At 45.6% G+C, this 20,480-nt stretch overlaps 1 protein-coding gene across 2 annotated transcripts; it reads right to left on the bottom strand.

Annotated features, from left to right (window-relative positions):
* Positions 1-629: 629 nt before the first annotated feature.
* Positions 630-3,454, bottom strand: LOC542555 (elongation factor alpha 5). Of its 2 annotated transcripts, none has more exons than XM_023300325.2 (3): positions 3,296-3,454; positions 2,208-2,874; positions 630-1,723 (listed from the first exon to the last, which is right to left on the bottom strand). In XM_023300325.2, the coding sequence occupies exons 2-3, from the start codon at positions 2,667-2,669 to the stop codon at positions 842-844; spliced, it is 1,344 nt and encodes a 447-aa protein (XP_023156093.1). In that variant the 5' UTR covers positions 2,670-2,874; positions 3,296-3,454; the 3' UTR covers positions 630-841. The 2 variants fall into 2 exon arrangements, with proteins under 2 accessions (XP_023156093.1, NP_001338678.1); NM_001351749.1 differs by having other exon boundaries at positions 660-1,723; positions 2,208-2,690; positions 3,296-3,348.
* Positions 3,455-20,480: the final 17,026 nt, after the last annotated feature.

Here is a 20,480-nt window from a genome sequence, read left to right as displayed (position 1 = left end):
TCAGGTTGAGTTCATGTTTCAGGTCGGTTTTCAGACGGTTCAGGTTTTGATTTCATGTTTCGGATCAACATGAGTTCATGTTTCGGATCCACAGATTCCATCCGACGTAAACCATGTTTCGAATCAGTTTCAGGTTTCGAGGGATCCAAACTCCACCCGACCTAAACTCACCCTGTTGTCGACTTCATCATGTCATGTGTAGCGCATTGCAGTTAGATTTTTTTTTAACGAAAGACTTCATCATGTGTTGCAGCTACATTTTTTTTCTAACGAATATACAGCAGGTACTTTTTTGAACGGTTCTCCAGTATCAGAATCAGTGTTTCACGACAAAACTCAATCGAACTTCGTCACGTGATATTACATTGCAGCTACTGCTAATCCACTGGCAGAATTGCTGTTTTCGCTACAAGAAAACAATCAGATTTATCATGTCATATACAGAACTTGCAATTCAAGAGCACATATTCCTTCAAAGACACTGAGCTTCAGAATTTTGCCCAGACCCTCGATTCATAGGCATAGACGAACCCACAAATTAAATTTTTAGCGAGGGAACGATGTCATGGGCAAAATCCCAAATGTCCCCTTTAATATTAGAATCAACCCCGCAACAAAGACAACCTAGATTTTAAGATCAAGAAAAAAAGCAAGATTTTCATGTCAAGACAAATGACTCAGAAATGCGAACCCAATCCAGATGACCATGCAAGTCAACATGTCTCAAAATAACAGTATAGATACCCAAACAACAGACACAGGGCACACAACCAATAGATTTTAACAGATCGAAGTATACGGGCACAAGTACAAAATAAACGAGGGCACATGGGAGGACGCATCATTTCTTCTTTATTGCAGCCTTGGTCACCTTGGCACCAGTTGGGTCCTTCTTCTCCACGCTCTTGATGACTCCAACAGCAACCGTCTGCCTCATGTCACGGACAGCAAAACGACCCAGAGGAGGATACTGAGAGAAGGTCTCAACCACCATGGGCTTAGTGGGAATCATCTTCACCATACCGGCATCACCATTCTTCAGGAACTTGGGCTCCTTCTCAAGCTCCTTGCCAGACCGCCTATCGATCTTGGTTATGAGCTCAGCAAACTTGACAGCAATGTGGGAGGTGTGGCAGTCCAGCACTGGGGCATAGCCATTGCCAATCTGCCCAGGGTGGTTCATGATGATGACTTGGGAGGTGAAGCTAGCAGCCTCCTTGGCAGGGTCATCCTTAGAGTTGGAGGCCACGTACCCACGTTTGAGATCCTTCACAGCAACGTTCTTCACATTGAAGCCAACGTTGTCACCAGGAAGGGCCTCCTGGAGAGCCTCGTGGTGCATCTCAACAGACTTCACCTCAGTGGTCAGGCCAGTTGGACCGAAGGTGACAACCATTCCAGGCTTGATGACACCAGTCTCCACACGACCAACCGGAACAGTTCCAATACCACCAATCTTGTACACATCCTGGAGGGGCAGACGCAGGGGCTTGTCTGAAGGCCTCTTGGGCTCGGTGATCTGGTCAAGAGCCTCAAGCAGGGTTGGACCCTTGTACCAGTCAAGGTTGGTGGACCTCTCAATCATGTTGTCACCCTCAAAACCAGAGATAGGGACAAAGGCAATCTTGTCAGGGTTGTATCCAACCTTCTTGAGGTAGGATGAAACTTCCTTCACAATCTCATCGTAACGGGCCTTGGAATACTTGGGAGTGGTCGCATCCATCTAAAAATACAACACCAACGTAAAATAACATTAACATCATGGTTCTTAAAGCGGTAAGGTGAGACAAGGCGTTGGACCGCCGCCTGGACGCCTAGGCGGCACCTAGGCGAGTAAGGTGGGCATGGCGCCTAGACACATAGGCGACACCTTTAAAACACTGATTAACATTAGCTTGATTCTCCAGAGAAAGAGCATGGTATAAGCTTGGACCAGAACAATTGAATGTGAGACTTATATGAAAAATAGATAAAATCTTTCAGATACAGACCAGAGTAGCAAAGAAATGAAGGTTATAAAGTTAATTAGCTACTAAAAATGGAAGAAACAGAAGGTTAATGAAAGCTCTAGCGACTATTTTACTTGGCAAACTCTTTATACAACTCAAAACCTATTACATTAGCATCAAACTCTATATACATCTCACATACTAATATGCTAGAGTCTTAATTAATGAAGAGTGAAACAGTTATTCCTGATAGCATACCTTGTTGCAGCAGCAAATCATCTGCTTGACCCCAAGGGTGAAAGCAAGGAGAGCATGCTCACGGGTCTGGCCATCCTTAGAGATACCGGCCTCAAAACCACCAGTGGTGGAGTCAATGATCAGGACAGCACAGTCAGCCTGGGAGGTACCCGTGATCATGTTCTTGATGAAGTCGCGATGTCCAGGGGCATCAATGACAGTGCAGTAGTACTTGGTGGTCTCAAACTTCCACAGAGCGATATCAATGGTGATACCTCTCTCACGCTCAGCCTTGAGCTTGTCAAGCACCCAAGCGTACTTGAAGGACCGTTTGTTCATTTCAGCGGCTTCCTTCTCGAACCTCTCAATCACACGCTTGTCAATGCCTCCAAGCTTGTAGATCAGGTGGCCGGTGGTGGTTGACTTGCCAGAGTCGACATGGCCAATAACCACAATGTTGATGTGGGACTTCTCCTTACCCATGGCTGGAGGTGAAGCTTAAAACTGTTACACCGGATGAATCGATTATTAGAAACACCAGTAAAAATCACACAATACTAAAGGATCAGAATCTCGATCTGAAGTCGCAAACACAGTGATCAGCTTAGATATCGATCTGAAGTTGCAACCACTGTGACCAGCTTAGAAAAGGCCTGGTACACATTAGTAGGGTGGAAATAAAGCAGATCTACAGAGCAAACAATATAGTATAAGCAACCCTGGAAACATAAAACGAGCAAACTAAGTTTGTACGCAGAATTTAGATGACTAGTAAAACAAATTCAAAATTTTGACACTTTATAAACCAGGTAAGATATTTGGTCGTAACATGAGGTTGCAACTATTACTGCACATGAACTACAAAGACATAAAAAGCAGATACTACAGCAGCTATACACCTAAAAAAATTCGATCTGACACTTGATCCAGTCGAAACAAGATAGCAAGCAAGACCGCGCAGTAGCTATCATTAATCGCAAACAGACTAACCGAGGACAGACTACAGGGACAAGGCGACAGAGTACAACCTTGATCCAGTCTCTATCGCATCAAGCAGCTAATAAAAGAGTTCGAGCGAGGGAGAACGAAAACACGAGAAGAAATGCTACCTTACAACAGAGGCCAAAGCCTTGTGGAGGCGCAGAACAGCAGCCCGGAGCAGACGACGGCGACTCGGGGAAGAATGTGCTGCTGGCCTCTAGGGTTCGGGGCTTTTATATAAGTGCGTCGGCGTAGGCCGGCCAGCCCATCAATGGACTCTCGAATGGTGGCCCAGGGCCCATAAACGGAGCGATAGAGAGGCCTGTATATAAATGAGTCAATGAATGATGACATGTTTTATTTATTGGTGGCGTCGTATTTTGTAATTTTAGTCGTTAGAATTAAAAAACTATGATCTGTTTGATTCTATGGTCTATTTGTTTCACGGCTAACTATGTTTAAATTTTGTTTATGATTAGTCGGCCGAATTGAAAAACTTACCTTACTTAAAAAGGTTAAGCAAAGTGTAATAAGTTAGAAAGCAAATCAAACATGTTCTAATACCTTAGACAGAAAAGTTAGGTAAAGTATGATGAATTAGACAGCGAACCAAACATACCATATATATTATTATATATCTGAACTTTGCAAGTATATACTTTACATTAACACGTGAAACATGGCTTTAAATAAAACATGACCCACATGAGCGACTCTTGTACAGGCTTCAACGGATGCATCAGCCCGCCCCTCCTGTAGTTGTTTAGGGGCCTTGTATTGCTACAACGGTACTTGCTTAACCCTCCTCTCCCTGGTACTGTGTTGGTGGAAAGCACAAGCGCCAGGTGGCCCCTTCTCTCGATATTCGTGTGTTGACACCTTTTTCGGGTGCCAAACACTCAACAAGAACCGGCGGCGGTGCTCTCTGCACAGGCGCGGACGGTCCGCGACTAGGGACCGGACGGTCCGCGACCTGGAGCAGGGCAAAGGTTCCCTGCCTGACGGCCGGACGGTCCGCGCGTGCGCAGGGGGTGGCGAAGGTCGCCGGCGGCGCCTGGATCTCGCTCCCGGGAGGGACCCCGTCGGGGAGGAGAGATCCTAGGTGTTGTCTAGGCTCGGCAGGCCGACCTAGACTCCTCTAATCGACGTAGAGTCGAAGAGAGGCGGAGAATTTGGAGATTGAGAGGCTAAACTAGAACTAGACTAGAACTATTCCTAATGTGTAAGGTAAAAACGAGAAATAGACTTGATTTGTTCGATTGATGGGGGTTCAATCGGCCGTAGCCCTTCATCTATATAAAGGGGGAGGTCTGGATCCGCTTCCAACTGATTTCCGAGTTAATCCCGTGGTTTTAGGTAACCAATCCCGCGAGAAACTAGGAACCCTAACTGATTCTGCGCACGCGCGGACCGTCCGCGCCACCACCGCGGACAGTCCGGACCGCGGACCGTCCGGCCTCAGGGCCGGACCGTCCGCGAGACACATTTGGTGTCCAACATATGCCCCCCTGCCTTTTGGTGAAGGTTGACGAACCAAAAGCATATGAACTAAACCTGATGTAAGTCACCGGCTTTTCAATATTAAGATCATTTAATAAAGCACCAATGTATAAAGGCCGTTTCAGATCTTATCTTTCTCGGCCATGACCGTTTGATCACTGAATCAAAAGGAATAGAATGGAGGTGCCCCCCAGTATGGATAGACAAAGGGACTATACATGTACCATGGATTCAGCATCGTATCATTCCATGTTTGAACAGGATAATATACCGACGATGAGTAAACGGGTGGAAAGTACCCTGGTCTCATAGGATAAATAGGCGATGCTTGTTGTGTCGCCTTTCGGACCGTTTTGTTTACCTGTTTCGTTTTAGCAGATGACCGAGGTTTCTTCGTTGACCGATCACGTAGAACGGTCTTCTCGCTAGTATTCTTGGAGAGCAACTGATCATCATTAGAGTCAGCTTTGATCAGCCGACCATTTGTGCTTTGTCGTTGTGTCTCCTTCCCTTTTAAGATTTTGTGTGGAGGCTGACGTCTTTGGGCATAGGCGGATTGTCCGGCAGAGGTAGCCGAACTGTCTGTCTGAGCACCAAACCGCCCGCACGTAGGTGCCATACCGTCTGTGGTGTTCAGGCCAGGCTGTCGTGCTTGGCTCATTGATTGTGCCTGCCCCCCAGTGCCTCCGGACTTTTTAGCCTTATCGTCCGGAGCCTTTCGAACAATCTCCTTTTGTGATATATTCGACGTGCGAGGACTACCAATGATGATGTCTTTGCTTTTGCCTTTATCGGCCATTTCGGGCCGAACTAAGATCTTTTTGCATGTGATATCTATTGTATTAACAGGAAATGGCTGTGTGTCCACTTGCATTTCCTGAAAAGCCAACCGGCCCTCATTTATGGCCGATTGTACCTGTCGACGAAAAACATTACAGTCATTGGTGGCATGAGAGAAAGAATTATGCCACTTACAATAAGCACGCCTCTTTAATTCATCTATAGGAGGGATATTATGAGTTAATTTAATGTTGCCATTTTTAAGTAGCTCATCAAATATCTTATCGCATTTGGCAACATTAAAAGTGAATTTAATCTCTTCTTGCTGATTCTTTTGAACCGGCTGTAAGGAAGAACATGTTGAAGATTTGGCCTTTGTTGGCCAAATAAACTCAGCGATATATACATCTGCGGATTCATCATCTGAACTATCACGCTCTATTAGATGTATAGTACGGGCAGCCGATTTTGATGTCTCTTTAAATCGGCTTTCACAGGCTAAAGCCCGCTGATGTAGCTGGGCTATCGAAAAGAACTGGGTTCCATCTAATTTGTCTCTTAAGTAGGATAGCAACCCATTAAAAGCTAGCCCTGCTAGCTCTTTGTCTGCAACATGGATCCGAAAGCATCAGTTTCTAGTGTCCCGGAACCTCCGGATATAATCATTAACCGATTCTTCGCGTCCTTGTCGGACTGAAGCTAAGTCAGCTAATCCTAATTCATATTCCCCGACAAAGAAATGTTCATGAAATTTATTTTCTAACTCATTCCAGGAATTAATGGAATTAGGAGGCAGGGCGGCGTACCATGCAAAAGCAGTACCAGTAAGCGATAAAGAAAATAACCGAACACGAAATGCTTCTCCATCAGCCAATTCGCCTAGGTGTGCTAGGAACTGGCCTATGTGTTCGTATGTGCTTCTCCCATTCTCACCAGAAAACTTAGAAAATTCCGGTATCCTTGCCCCTTGTGGATATGGGACAGTGTCAAACCGGTGATTATATGGCTTTTGGTATGATTGCCCTACTCTGGCTACATTAACTTCGAACTTATCTCGAAATAGTTCAGTCATCTCTTCCCTAATTTTTTCCATTGCACCCGGTGGTAGACCACCGGATCCTGGGCTGTGGGGCTCATTTGGTCGGGTATTAGTATACCGACCTTCTTGCCGTGACCGATCGATAGTGTTGATCGGTCTATGATTATATGGTGCATTATGGTTTAAATATGTAGAAGGCGAAATATACTGTTGTTGTGGTGTGTAATAATTTGGTGCATGGTGTGCAACAGCAGGTTCCGCATATGTGTATCCGGTTTGTACGGTGGCACATCCGAACTGGTCGGTCGTGTTCGCCATTATTGGGGCGCCACGCGGTAGTCCCGGTACAGCCTCGGACTGTCCGGCATAGAAAGCCGGACGGTCCGCGTAAGGGTCGGACGGTCCGAGTAGCATCTCGGACGGTCCGACTGCGTCCAGGGTCGCCGATCTGCCAAACAGGGACGGCGGTGGTCCTAGGGCGGCCCCAGACTGTCCGGTAGAGCAAGCCGGACGGTCTGCATATGGGCCGGACGGTCCGGGCAGAAGCTCGGACGGTCCGACCGTGTTCATGGGTGCCGATCTGCCAAGCAGGGATGGCGGCGATGGTACTTGCCCTGAATATGAGTTCATCGGCATACCATATAATGGTTGGGTCTGCAAATCCCCATTTGTTGCCGATGTATTAGACATATATATCCTGTTACTAGTCTCATATGATGGAAAACTAGGAGCAACATACTTCTCCAACGTATGCGTTAATTTTCTAATTGACTCTTCTAACCCTCCAATCTGTTGTTTCATTTGATTCTGCTGATGATCTACATACTGTTTAATAAATTGGATGTTGTCGGGTTTACTTACGTTGGGGACTTGAAGCGAAGATAGAAGAGATGCGACGTCGGTCTCTCCATGTTTGACAACTTTCTGGTGGCGATCCACCGTGTATTGTGATAAGAATTTCTCCCTCGCTTGACGCATGTAGTCCTCGTATTGCTGTTGCTCATCGGCCGTCAGACTTTCAACAGCTGGCTTCAGGATATTGTCCGGGGAGATATCGGTGTGATCTTTAGAACCGGCCATTTGAGGGCCTGATTTTTAGTAGATCTAAACACCTTCCCCAGCGGAGTCGCCAAAAGTATGTTGACACCTTTTTCGGGTGCCAAACACTCAACAAGAACCGGCGGCGGTGCTCTCTGCACAGGCGCGGACGGTCCGCGACCAGGGACCGGACGGTCCGCGACCTGGAGCAGGGGCAAAGGTTCCCTGCCTGACGGCCGGACGGTCCGCGCGTGCGCAGGGGGTGGCGAAGGTCGCCGGCGACGCCTGGATCTCGCTCCCGGGAGGGACCCCGTCGGGGAGGAGAGATCCTATGTGTTGTCTAGGCTCGGCAGGACGACCTAGACTCCTCTAATCGACGTAGAGTCGAAGAGAGGCGGAGAATTTGGAGATTGAGAGGCTAAACTAGAACTAGACTAGAACTATTCCTAATGCGTAAGGTAAAAACGAGAAATAGACTTGATTTGTTCGATTGATGGGGGTTCAATCGGCCGTAGCCCTTCATCTATATAAAGGGGGAGGTCTAGATTCGCTTCCAACTGATTTCCGAGTTAATCCTGTGGTTTTAGGTAACCAATCCCGCGAGAAACTAGGAACCCTAACTGATTCTGCGCACGCGCGGACCGTTCGCGCCACCACCGCGGACAGTCCGGACCGCGGACCGTCCGGCCTCAGGGCCGGACCGTCCGCGAGACACATTTGGTGTCCAACATCATGCTCTGTAGTATTTGTTAGTTAAGAAAAAATTGATAATGGATGATAAATATGTATGAAAAATAATATTTTATGGTTGGGTGGGGTATAGAGGGAGAATTTAGAAGGAACCGGTGCGAGAGAGAAAACTAAGGGGTGAAATCTAGGTGACGTGACGCAAATGATATAGGGGTGGAATTTATGGAGAACCGCCGAAGATAGTCTCAATGCCACCAAAACTAGGAGCCTAGGGCCCTAGACAACCGAGCTAGGCTCCTATGGCTAGCACAGCCATGTGTGCTTGTTGTCCTGCGCGAGTTCTATTTTCATAATCAAAATCGTTTCTTGTTGGATTTATTTTTCATTAATAATATAATTTTTTTATTGTCTCAAGTCAAAGAGATTATGGTGTTCCCGTTGCCTATAGAGTATGGGATGTTTCCGGGGGTTTCTATAATGATTGCATCGTTACAGGATGGTTGTAGGATTTTTGGCGATGGCGAAGTGACAACACTAGAGTGTATTTCTAACACCAACCAAATACACTTGATGTAGGCGATCATAGGCGGCTTGGGCGTGGTCATGCTCGAGCAATGTCGGTGTTTATGATCCGACTGCGCACCACGAGGTTCCCCATGTGATGCATTTGGGAAGGACGACGTCGTTGATTGTGACTCGATGGTACGTGCGGATGCACGTCGGATCACACAGGGGTTTATACAGGTTCGAGCCGCTAGAATGCGTAATACCCTACTTGTTGAGGCTGAGTATTTGAGTATCACTGGTGTACACTGGTTACAGATGAACTATGGGCAGTGGAGAGTGAGTTCTCCTGTCGATCTAGTGGTGGCATGGTTGCTATGAGAAAGCTAGTGAGCTATGAGGTGGTGACGGGCTGAGAGATGTGTTTTCATCGGGGTGCCCCTCAGCCTTATATAAATGACTAGAGGGCTATCCCTTTACAAGTCGTGACCACTATAATTCTACTTGAATCCTCCTTTTAACGCGGCATGCCTTCGTGCTTATCCGGAGATCAGTTACCCTTCATCCGAGTCATCTCCGAGTATCTAGCACTTTTGGTACGCTCAACCTCTCTGCCCGCCATTTGTCTTGACTTAGGGTTTTAGTACTCATATTTCCTGTCTCTAGACGACTCTAGTTCTATCTAAGGACCCACAATGATTTTGTACTTCGAGCGTGTTTGTGTTCTTCAAGTTTAATTCGAGGAAGGGTCGCCGGTTCGACCCACAGGTTTTGATCACTTCTTAGTTTCATTGAACGAGAGTTTTGTTCTTAAGGATGTTGCTTTGGTTTCGAATTTGTATTTCGATCTGCTTTCTGTTTCACAACTCCTTAAGGATGACTACGAAGTGCGCTTTAAAAAGGGCTTGTCTCAGGTTTTGGATGCCCCTGGGATCTTGTTTGTCAGATTTCCCCTTTTGGTTGAGTTTTCAGTGCTGATTTTTCACATTCTTCTGGCCCTTCTCGATGTTTGTTGGCAGGATCTTCCTCTTCTCTTTGGAAGTGGCATAGAAGGCTAGGTCTTGAGCTTCGGTATTTTTGTGTAGACTGGCCTCACTTGACCTAATTTAAGGATTGCCCATGTTGAAATTTGAGAAGGATCTTGTTTATCACCCTTGTCGTCATGGCAAAATGGTTGTCGCTTTGAAAGTCGCCTAGAGGGGGGTGGATAGGCGAAAACTGAAATTTACAAACTTTAAGCACACTTCAAGCCGGGGTTAGTGTTAGAATAAATATCAAGTTCGGGAGAGAGCGGAAAACAAATTGATAGTCGCCTAGAGGGGGGGTGAATAGGGCGAAACTGAAATTTATAAAAATAAACACAACTACAAGTCGGGTTAGCGTTAGAAATAAAATCGAGTCCGCGAGAGAGAGGGTGCAAAACAAATCGCAAGCAAACAAAGAGTGTGACACGCGGATTTGTTTTACCGAGGTTCGGTTCTTGCAAACCTACTCCCCGTTGAGGAGGCCACAAAGGCCGGGTCTTTTTCAACCCTTCCCTCTCTCAAACGATCACACGGATCGAGTGAGCTTTCTCTTCTCAATCACTTGAAACACAAAGTTCCCACAAGGACCACCACAAGTTTGGTGTCTCTTGCCTCAATTACAAGTGAGTTTGATCGCAATGAAAGAATCAAGAAAGAAGAAAGCAATCCAAGCGCAAGAGCTCGAAAGAACACAAGCAAATCACTCTCACTAGTCACTATGGCGTTGTGTGGAATTTGGAGAGGATTTGATCTCTTTGGTGTGCCTAGAATTGAATGCTAGAGCTCTTGTAGTAGTTGGGAAGTGGAAAACTTGGATGCAATGAATGGTGGGGTGGTTGGGGTATTTATAGCCCCAACCACCAAAAGTGGCCGTTGGGAGGCTGCCTGTTCGATGGCGCACCGGACAGTCCGGTGCACACCGGACATGTCCGGTGCCCCCGCCACGTCATCACTACCGTTGGATTCTGACCGTTGGAGCTTCTGACTTGTGGGCCCGCCTGGATGTCCGGTGCACACCGGACATGCACTGTTTACTATCCGGTGCACCAGTATGGGCACGCCTGACTTCTGCGCGCGCTGCGCGCGCAATTAATGCGCCGCAGGTAGCCGTTGGCGCGGAGATAGCCGTTGCTCCGGAGTTGCACCGGACAGTCCGGTGCACACCGGACATGTCCGGTGAATTATAGCGGACTAGCCATTGGTTCTTCCCGAAGCTGGCGAGTTCCTGAGGTCGCTCCTCCTTGGCGCACCGGACACTGTCCGGTGTACACCGGACAGTCCGGTGAATTATAGCGCGAGTGCCTCTGGAAATTCCCGAAGGTGGTAAGTTTGAGTTGGAGTCCTCTGGTGCACCGGACATGTCCGGTGGTGCACCGGACACTGTCCGGTGGCACACCGGACAGTCCGGTGCGCTAGACCAGAGGTGCCTTCGATTGGCCCTTTGCTCCTTGGTTGAATCCAAAACTTGATCTTTTTATTGGCTGAGAGTGAACCTTTAGCACCTGTATAACTTATGCACTAGAGCAAACTAGTTAGTTCAGTTGTTTGTGTTGGACAATTCAACCACCAAAATTATTTAGGAACTAGGTGTAAGCCTAATTCCCTTTCAATCTCCCCCTTTTTGGTGATTGATGCCAACACAAACCAAAGCAAATATAGAAGTGCATAATTGAACTAGTTTGCATAAAGTAAGTGCAAAGATTGCTTGGAATTGAGCCAATATAAATACTTACAAGATATGCATGGATTGTTTCTTTGTTTTTAAGCATTTTGGACCACGCTTGCACCACATGTTTTGTTTTTGCAAACTCTTTTGTAAATCTTTTCAAAGTTCTTTTTGCAAATAGTCAAAGGTAAATGAATAAGATTTTGCAAAGCATTTTCAAGATTTGAAATTTTCTCCCCCTGTTTCAAAAACTCCCCCTAAATGAAATCCTCCTCTTAGTGTTCAAGAGGGTTTTGATAATATTATTTTTGAAATACTACTTTCACCCTTTTTGAACACAATAGGAAAACCAATTGATAATATCTTTGGAAAACACAAAGTTTTTGAAATTGGTGGTGGTGCGGTCCTTTTTGCTTTGGGCTCTTTCTTTCTCCCCCTTTGGCATGAATCGCCAAAAACGGAATCATTAGAGCCCTCGAAGTACTTACTTCCCCTTTGGTCATAAATGAACGAGTTAAGATTATACCAAAGATGAAGTCCTTTTGCTCTCTCCCCAAAGATGGAGAGTGGCTTGGAGCGACGGCGAAGCATGAGTTACGAAGTGGAAGCCTTTGTCTTTGCCGAAGACTCCAATTCCCTTTCAATATACCTATGACTTGGTTTGAGGTAGACTTGAAAACACATTAGCCATAGCATATAAAAGAGATATGATCAAAGGTATATAAATGAGCTTGTGTGTGCAATTTAGCAAAAGAAATTTCGCGAATCAAGAATATTGAGCTCATGCCTAAGTTTGGTAAAAGTTTGTTCATCAAGAGGCTTGGTAAAGATATCGGCTAATTGATCTTTAGTGTTAATGTAAGAAATCTCGATATCTCCCTTTTGTTGGTGATCCCTAAGAAAATGATATCGAATGGCTATGTGCTTAGTGCAGCTATGCTCGACGGGATTGTCGGCCATTTTGATTGCACTCTCATTATCACATAGCAAAGGGACTTTGGTTAGTTTGTAACCGTAGTCCCGCAGGGTTTGCCTCATCCAAAGCACTTGCGCGCAACAATGGCCTGCGGCAATGTACTCGGCTTCGGCGGTGGAAAGAGCGACCGAATTTTGCTTCTTGGAAGCCCAAGACACCAAGGATCTTCCCAAGAACTGGCAAGTCCCCGATGTGCTCTTCCTATTGATTTTGCACCCCGCCCAATCGGCATCCGAATAACCAATCAAATCAAATATGGATCCCCGAGGGTACCAAAGCCCAAACTTAGGAGTATAAGCCAAATATCTCAAGATTCGTTTTACGGCCGTAAGGTGGGATTCCTTAGGGTCGGATTGGAATCTTGCACACATGCAAACGGAAAGCATAATGTCCGGTCGAGATGCACATAGATAGAGTAATGAACCAATCATCGACCGGTATACCTTTTGATCCACGGACTTACCTCCCGTGTCGAGGTCGAGATGCCCATTAGTTCCCATGGGTGTCTTGATGGGTTTGGCATCCTTCATCCCAAACTTGTTTAGAATATCTTGAGTGTACTTGGTTTGGCTTAGGAAGGTGCCTCTTGGAGTTGTTTGACTTGGAATCCTAGAAAATACTTCAACTCCCCCATCATAGACATCTCGAACTTTTGTGTCATGATCCTACTAAACTCTTCACATGTAGACTCGTTAGTGGACCCAAATATAATATCATCAACATAAATTTGGCACACAAACAAGTCATTTTCAAGAGTTTTAGTAAAGAGTGTAGGATCGGCCTTTCCGACTTTGAATCCATTTGCAATAAGAAAATCTCTAAGGCATTCATACCATGCTCTTGGGGCTTGCTTGAGCCCATAAAGCGCCTTAGAGAGCTTATAGACATGGTTAGGATACTCACTGTCTTCAAAGCCGGGAGGTTGCTCAACATAGACCTCTTCCTTGATTGGTCCATTGAGGAAGGCACTTTTCACGTCCATTTGATAAAGCTTAAAGCCATGGTAAGTAGCATAGGCCAATAATATGCGAATTGACTCAAGCCTAGCTACGGGTGCATAGGTTTCACCGAAATCCAAACCTTCGACTTGAGAGTATCCCTTGGCCACAAGTCGGGCTTTGTTCCTTGTCACCACACCATGCTCATCTTGCTTGTTGCGGAAGACCCATTTGGTTCCTACAACATTTTGATTAGGACGTGGAACTAAATGCCATACCTCATTCCTAGTGAAGTTGTTGAGCTCCTCTTGCATTGCCACCACCCAATCCGAATCTTGAAGTGCTTCCTCTACCCTGTGTGGCTCAATAGAGGAAACAAACGAGTAATGTTCACAAAAATGTGCAACACGAGATCGAGTAGTTACCCCCTTATGAATATCGCCGAGGATGGTGTCGACGGGGTGATCTCGTTGGATTGCTTGGTGGACTCTTGGGTGTGGCGGTCTTTGTTCCTCATCCTCCTTGTCTTCCTCATTTGCATCTCCCCCTTGATCATTGCCATTATCTTGAGGTGGCTCATTTGCTTGATCTTCTACTTCATCAACTTGAGCCTCATCTTCATTTTGAGTTGGTGGAGATGCTTGCATGGAGGAGGATGGTTGATCTTGTTCATTTGGAGGCTCTTCGGATTCCTTAGGACACACATCCCCAATGGACATGTTCCTTAGCGCGATGCACGGAGCCTCTTCAATGCCTATCTCATCAAGATCAACTTGCTCTACTTGAGAGCAGTTAGTCTCATCAAACACAACGTCACATGAGACTTCAACTAGTCCAGTGGACTTGTTAAAGACCCTATATGCCCTTGTGTTTGAGTCATAACCAAGTAAAAAGCCTTCTGCAGTCTTAGGAGCAAATTTAGATTTTCTACCTCTTTTAACAAGAATAAAGCATTTGCTACCAAAGACTCTAAAATATGAAATATTGGGCTTTTTACCGGTAAGGAGTTCGTATGATGTTTTCTTGAGGATTCGGTGAAGATATAACCGGTTGATGGCGTAGCAAGCGGTGTTGACCGCCTCGGCCCAAAACCGATCCGAAGTTTTGTACTCATCAAGCATGGTTCTTGCCATGTCCAATAGAGTTCGATTCTTCCTCTCCACTACACCATTTTGTTGTGGCGTGTAGGGAGAAGAGAATTCATGCTTGATGCCCTCCTCCTCAAGGAAGCCTTCAATTTGTGAGTTCTTGAACTCCGTCCCGTTGTCGCTTCTTATTTTCTTGATCCTTAAGCCGAACTCATTTTGAGCCCGTCTCAAGAATCCCTTTAAGGTCTCTTGGGTTTGAGATTTTTCCTGCAAAAAGAATACCCAAGTGAAGCAAGAATAATCATCCACAATTACAAGACAATACTTACTCCCGCCGATGCTTATGTAGGCAATCGGGCCGAATAGATCCATGTGGAGTAGCTCAAGCGGCCTGTCGGTCGTCATGATGTTCTTGTGTGGATGATGGGCACCAACTTGCTTTCCTGCCTGGCATGCGCTACAAATCCTGTCTTTCTCAAAATGAACATTTGTTAATCCTAAAATGTGTTCTCCCTTTAGAAGCTTGTGAAGATTTTTCATCCCAACATGGGCTAGTCGGCGGTGCCAGAGCCAACCCATGTTAGTCTTAGCAATTAAGCATGTGTCGAGTTCAGCTCTTTCAAAATCTACTAAGTATAGCTGACCCTCTAACATACCCTTAAATGCTATTGAATCATCACTTCTTCTAAAGACAGTGACACCTATATCAGTGAAAAGACAGTTGTAGCCCATTTGACATAATTGTGAAACTGAAAGCAAATTGTAATCTAAAGAATCTACAAGAAAAACATTGGAAATAGAATGGTCAGGAGATATAGCTATTTTACCCAATCCTTTGACCAAACCTTGATTTCCATCCCCGAAAGTGATTGCTCGTTGGGGATCTTGGTTTTTCTCATAGGAGGAGAACATTTTCTTCTCCCCGGTCATGTGGTTTGTGCACCCGCTGTCGATGATCCAACTTGAGCCCCCGGATGCATAAACCTACAAAACAAGTTTAGTTCTTGACTTTAGGTACCCAAATGGTTTTGGGTCCTTTGGCATTAGATACAAGAACTTTGGGTACCCAAACACAAGTATTTGAGCCCTTGTGCTTGCCCCCAACATATTTGGCAACTATCTTGCCGGATTTGTTAGTCAACACATAAGATGCATCAAAAGTTTTAAATGAAATGTCATGATCATTTGATGCACTAGGAGTTTTCTTTCTAGGCAACTTAGCACGGGTTGGTTGCCTAGAGCTAGATGTCTCACCCTTATACATAAAAGCATGGTTAGGGCCAGAGTGAGACTTCCTAGAATGAATTCTCCTAATTTTGTCCTCGGGATAACCGGCAGGGTACAAAATGTAACCCTCATTATCCTGAGGCATGGGAGCCTTGCTCTTTACAAAATTAGACAATCTTTTAGGAGGGGCACTAAGTTTGACATTGTCTCCCTTTTGGAAGCCAATGTCGTCCTTGATGCCAGGGCGTCTCCCATTGTAGAGCATACTACGAGCAAATTTAAATTTTTCATTCTCTAAGTTATGCTCGGCAATTTTAGCATCTAATTTTGCTATATGATCATTTTGTTGTTTAATTAAAGACATGTGATCATGAATAGCATTAATATCAACATCTCTACATCTAGTGCAAATAGATACATGCTCAACGATAGATGTAGAGGGTTTGCAAGATTTTAATTCTACAACCTTAGCTTGTAACATGTCATTCTTGGTTCTAAGGTTGGAAATAGTAACATTGCAAACATCAAAATCTTTAGCCTTAGCAATCAAATTTTCATTTTCTACTTTAAGGCTAGCAAGAGAAATGTTTAATTCTTCAATCCTAGTAAGCAATTCATCATTATTATCTCTAGGATTGGGAATTGAAACATTACAAACATGAGAATCAACCTTAGCTAATAAATTAGCATTTTTATTTCTAAGGTTGTCTATTGTCTCATGGCAAGTGCTTAGCTCACTAGATAATTTTTCACATTTCTCAATTTCTAGAGCATAAGCATTTTTAACCTTAACATGTTTCTTGTTTTCCTTAATTAGGAGGTCCTCTTGAGAGTCCAAAAGGTCATCCTTTTCATGAATAGCACTAATCAATTCATTTAATTTTTCTTTTTGTTCCATGTTAAGGTTGGCAAAAAGGGTACGCAAGTTATCCTCCTCATCACTAGCATTATCATCACTAGAAGACTCATATCTAGTAGAGGATTTAGATTTAACCTTCTTTTTGCCGTCCTTGGCCATGAGGCACTTGTGGCCGACGTTTGGGAAGAGGAGTCCCTTGGTGACGGCGATGTTGGCGGCGTCCTCGTCGTCGGAGGAGTCGCTTGAGCTTTCGTCGGAATCCCATTCCCGACAAACATGGGCATCACCGCCCTTCTTTTTGTAGTACCTCTTCTTTTCTCTCCTCTTGCCCTTCTTGTCGTTATCCCTGTCACTGTCACTTGATAATGGACATTTTGCAATAAAGTGACCGGGCTTACCACACTTGTAGCAAACTTTCTTAGAGCGGGACTTGTAGTCTTTCCCTCTCCTTTGCTTGAGGATTTGGCGAAAACTCTTGATGACGAGCGCCATTTCCTCATTGTCAAGCTTGGAGGCGTCTATTGGTTGTCGACTTGGGGTAGACTCCTCCTTCTTTTCTTCCGTCGCCTTGAATGCGACGGGTTGAGCTTCGGATGTAGATGGATCATCAAGCTCGTTGATCTTCCTCGAGCCTTCGATCATGCACTCAAAACTTACAAAATGCCCGATTACTTCCTCGGGGGTCATTTTAGTATATCTAGGATTACCACGAATTAATTGAACTTGAGTAGGGTTAAGGAAAATAAGAGATCTTAGAATAACCTTAACCACTTCATGGTCATCCCACTTTACGCTCCCGAGGTTGCGCACTTGATTCACCAAGGTCTTGAGCCGGTTGTACATGTGTTGTGGCTCTTCCCCTTTGCGAAGCCGGAACCGACCGAGCTCCCCCTTGATCGTTTCCCGCTTGGTGATCTTGGTGAGCTCGTCTCCCTCGTGCGCGGTTTTGAGCACATCCCAAACCTCCTTGGCATTCTTCAACCCTTGTACTTTGTTATACTCCTCTCTACTTAGTGAGGCGAGGAGTATTGTTGTCGCTTGAGAGTTGAAGTGCTCGATTTGGGCCACCTCATCCTCATCATAGTCTTTATTCCCTACCGATGGTACCTGTGCACCAAACTCAACAACATCCCATATACTTTTGTGGAGTGAGGTTAGATGAAATCGCATTAAATCACTCCACCTAGCATAATCTTCACCATCAAAAGTTGGTGGTTTGCCTAATGGGACGGAAAGTAAAGGTGCATGTTTAGAAATGCGAGGGTAGTGTAGGGGGATCTTACTAAACTTCTTACGCTCTTGGCGTTTAGAAGTTACGGAGGGCGCATCGGAGCCGGAGGTTGATGTTGATGAAGTGTCGGTCTCGTAGTAGACCACTTTCCTCATCCTCTTTTGCTTGTCCCCACTCCGATGCGGCTTGTGGGAAGAAGATTTTTCCTTCTTCTCTTTGTGGTGAGAAGAAGATTTCTTCTCCTTCCCTTTGTTGGAGGAGCTCTTCTTCTTCTCCCTCTTCTTGGTGCGGGACTCTTCCAATGAAGTGCTCCCGTGGCTTGTAGTGGGCTTTTCGCCGGTCTCCATCTCCTTCTTGGCGTGATCTCCCGACATCACTTCGAGCGGTTAGGCTCTAATGAAGCACCGGGCTCTGATACCAATTGATAGTCGCCTAGAGGGGGGGTGAATAGGGCGAAACTGAAATTTATAAAAATAAACACAACTACAAGCCGGGTTAGCGTTAGAAATAAAATCGAGTCCGCGAGAGAGAGGGTGCAAAACAAATCGCAAGCAAACAAAGAATGTGACACGCAGATTTGTTTTACCGAGGTTCGGTTCTTGCAAACCTACTCCCCGTTGAGGAGGCCACAAAGGCCGGGTCTTTTTCAACCCTTCCCTCTCTCAAACGATCCCACGGATCGAGTGAGCTTTCTCTTCTCAATCACTTGGAACACAAAGTTCCCACAAGGACCACCACAAGTTTGGTGTCTCTTGCCTCAATTACAAGTGAGTTTGATCGCAATGAAAGAATCAAGAAAGAAGAAAGCAATCCAAGCGCAAGAGCTCGAAAGAACACAAGCAAATCACTCTCACTAGTCACTATGGCGTTGTGTGGAATTTGGAGAGGATTTGATCTCTTTGGTGTGTCTAGAATTGAATGCTAGAGCTCTTGTAGTAGTTGGGAAGTGGAAAACTTGGATGCAATGAATGGTGGGGTGGTTGGGGTATTTATAGCCCCAACCACCAAAAGTGGTCGTTGGGAGGCTGCCTGTTCGATGGCGCACCGGACAGTCCGGTGCACACCGGACATGTCCGGTGCCCCCGCCACGTCATCACTGCCGTTGGATTCTGACCGTTGGAGCTTCTGACTTGTGGGCCCGCCTGGATGTCCGGTGCACACCGGACATGCACTGTTTACTGTCCGGTGCGCCAGTATGGGCACGCCTGACTTCTGCGCGCGCTGCGCGCGCAATTAATGCGCCGCAGGTAGCCGTTGGCGCGGAGATAGTCGTTGCTCCGGAGTTGCACCGGACAGTCCGGTGCACACCGGACATGTCCGGTGAATTATAGCGGACTAGCCGTTGGTTCTTCCCGAAGCTGGCGAGTTCCTGAGGTCGCTCCTCCTTGGCGCACCGGACACTGTCCGGTGTACACCGGACAGTCCGGTGAATTATAGCGCGAGTGCCTCTGGAAAATCCCGAAGGTGGCAAGTTTGAGTTGGAGTCCTCTGGTGCACCGGACATGTCCGGTGGTGCACCGGACACTGTCCGGTGGCACACCGGACAGTCCGGTGCGCCAGACCAGAGGTGTCTTCGGTTGGCCCTTTGCTCCTTGGTTGAATCCAAAACTTGATCTTTTTATTGGCTGAGAGTGAACCTTTAGCACCTGTATAACTTATGCACTAGAGCAAACTAGTTAGTCCAGTTGTTTGTGTTGGACAATTCAACCACCAAAATTATTTAGGAACTAGGTGTAAGCCTAATTCCCTTTCACAAATCAACCAAGAAAATAGAGCGGATGACGCGGTGATTTGTTTTACAGAGGTTCGGTTCCAAAGAACCTAGTCCCTGTTGAGGTGGTCACAAAGACCGGGTCTCTTTCAACCCTTTCCCTCTCTCAAACGGTCACCTAGACCGAGTGAGCTTTCTCCTTAATCAAATGGGTCACTTAGACCCCGCAAGGACCACAACACACTTAGTGTCTCTTGCCTTGATTACAAGTCACTTGAGAATAAGAATCACTACACGACGGTTGATCTTTAGCGACCCTTATTAGGTACCAACTGTTGGTTGCTAAAGGTTATGGACCGACGGTCAGTCGCTAAATCCTTTTGTAGCAACGGTCGATTGGTCGCTAAAAGTCTAGAAATTTAACAACTTATGGTTGGTCGCTATAGATGTCGTCGGGGGACTAGCGGTGGGTCGCTATAGAGCAAGGATCACTATCAAATCTTATAGCCTGAACATACCTGCAGATGTTAGTGACTAAAAATTAATTAAAACAAGTAAACATGATTTTTAGCGACCATGATTGATTCTTTTAAGTGTTTGTTATGTATTTGCATTTGGAATAATTTTTTTATTGCGCATGTTTGATTTTTGGTTATTGAATAACATGTTTTTCTTAAATGAAAATCCTAGTAAATAAAAAAATATAATAATTATTAGCCCAAAAAATAATATTTTAATTATAAATAATTTTGGTTTAATTACTATGAATTGTAGGGTTATTTAAAAATGTATTTCAAATTTAGAAAAGGAAATTTAAAAACAAAAAAAACAAAACCTAAATCAATCCAGGAAGAGATTTAAGTTCAACCTCTAAACAATGGAACGTCACGATGCGCAAACAACTGACAAAAACACTCCAGTCTGTGAAACAGTGGAACCCTGAATCAATTCAGCCCAATCCGGCCTGCACGGCCCGCCTCGAACTGAGCCGACACTCCTCATCTTCCCCGGTTCGGCACTTCGGCTCGTCCTCCTCGCGGC

This window comes from Zea mays, chromosome 6 (genome assembly GCF_902167145.1).
Source record: "Zea mays cultivar B73 chromosome 6, Zm-B73-REFERENCE-NAM-5.0, whole genome shotgun sequence".
Lineage (NCBI taxonomy): Eukaryota > Viridiplantae > Streptophyta > Magnoliopsida > Poales > Poaceae > Zea > Zea mays.
This window is presented reverse-complemented; position numbering and strand designations above follow the sequence as displayed.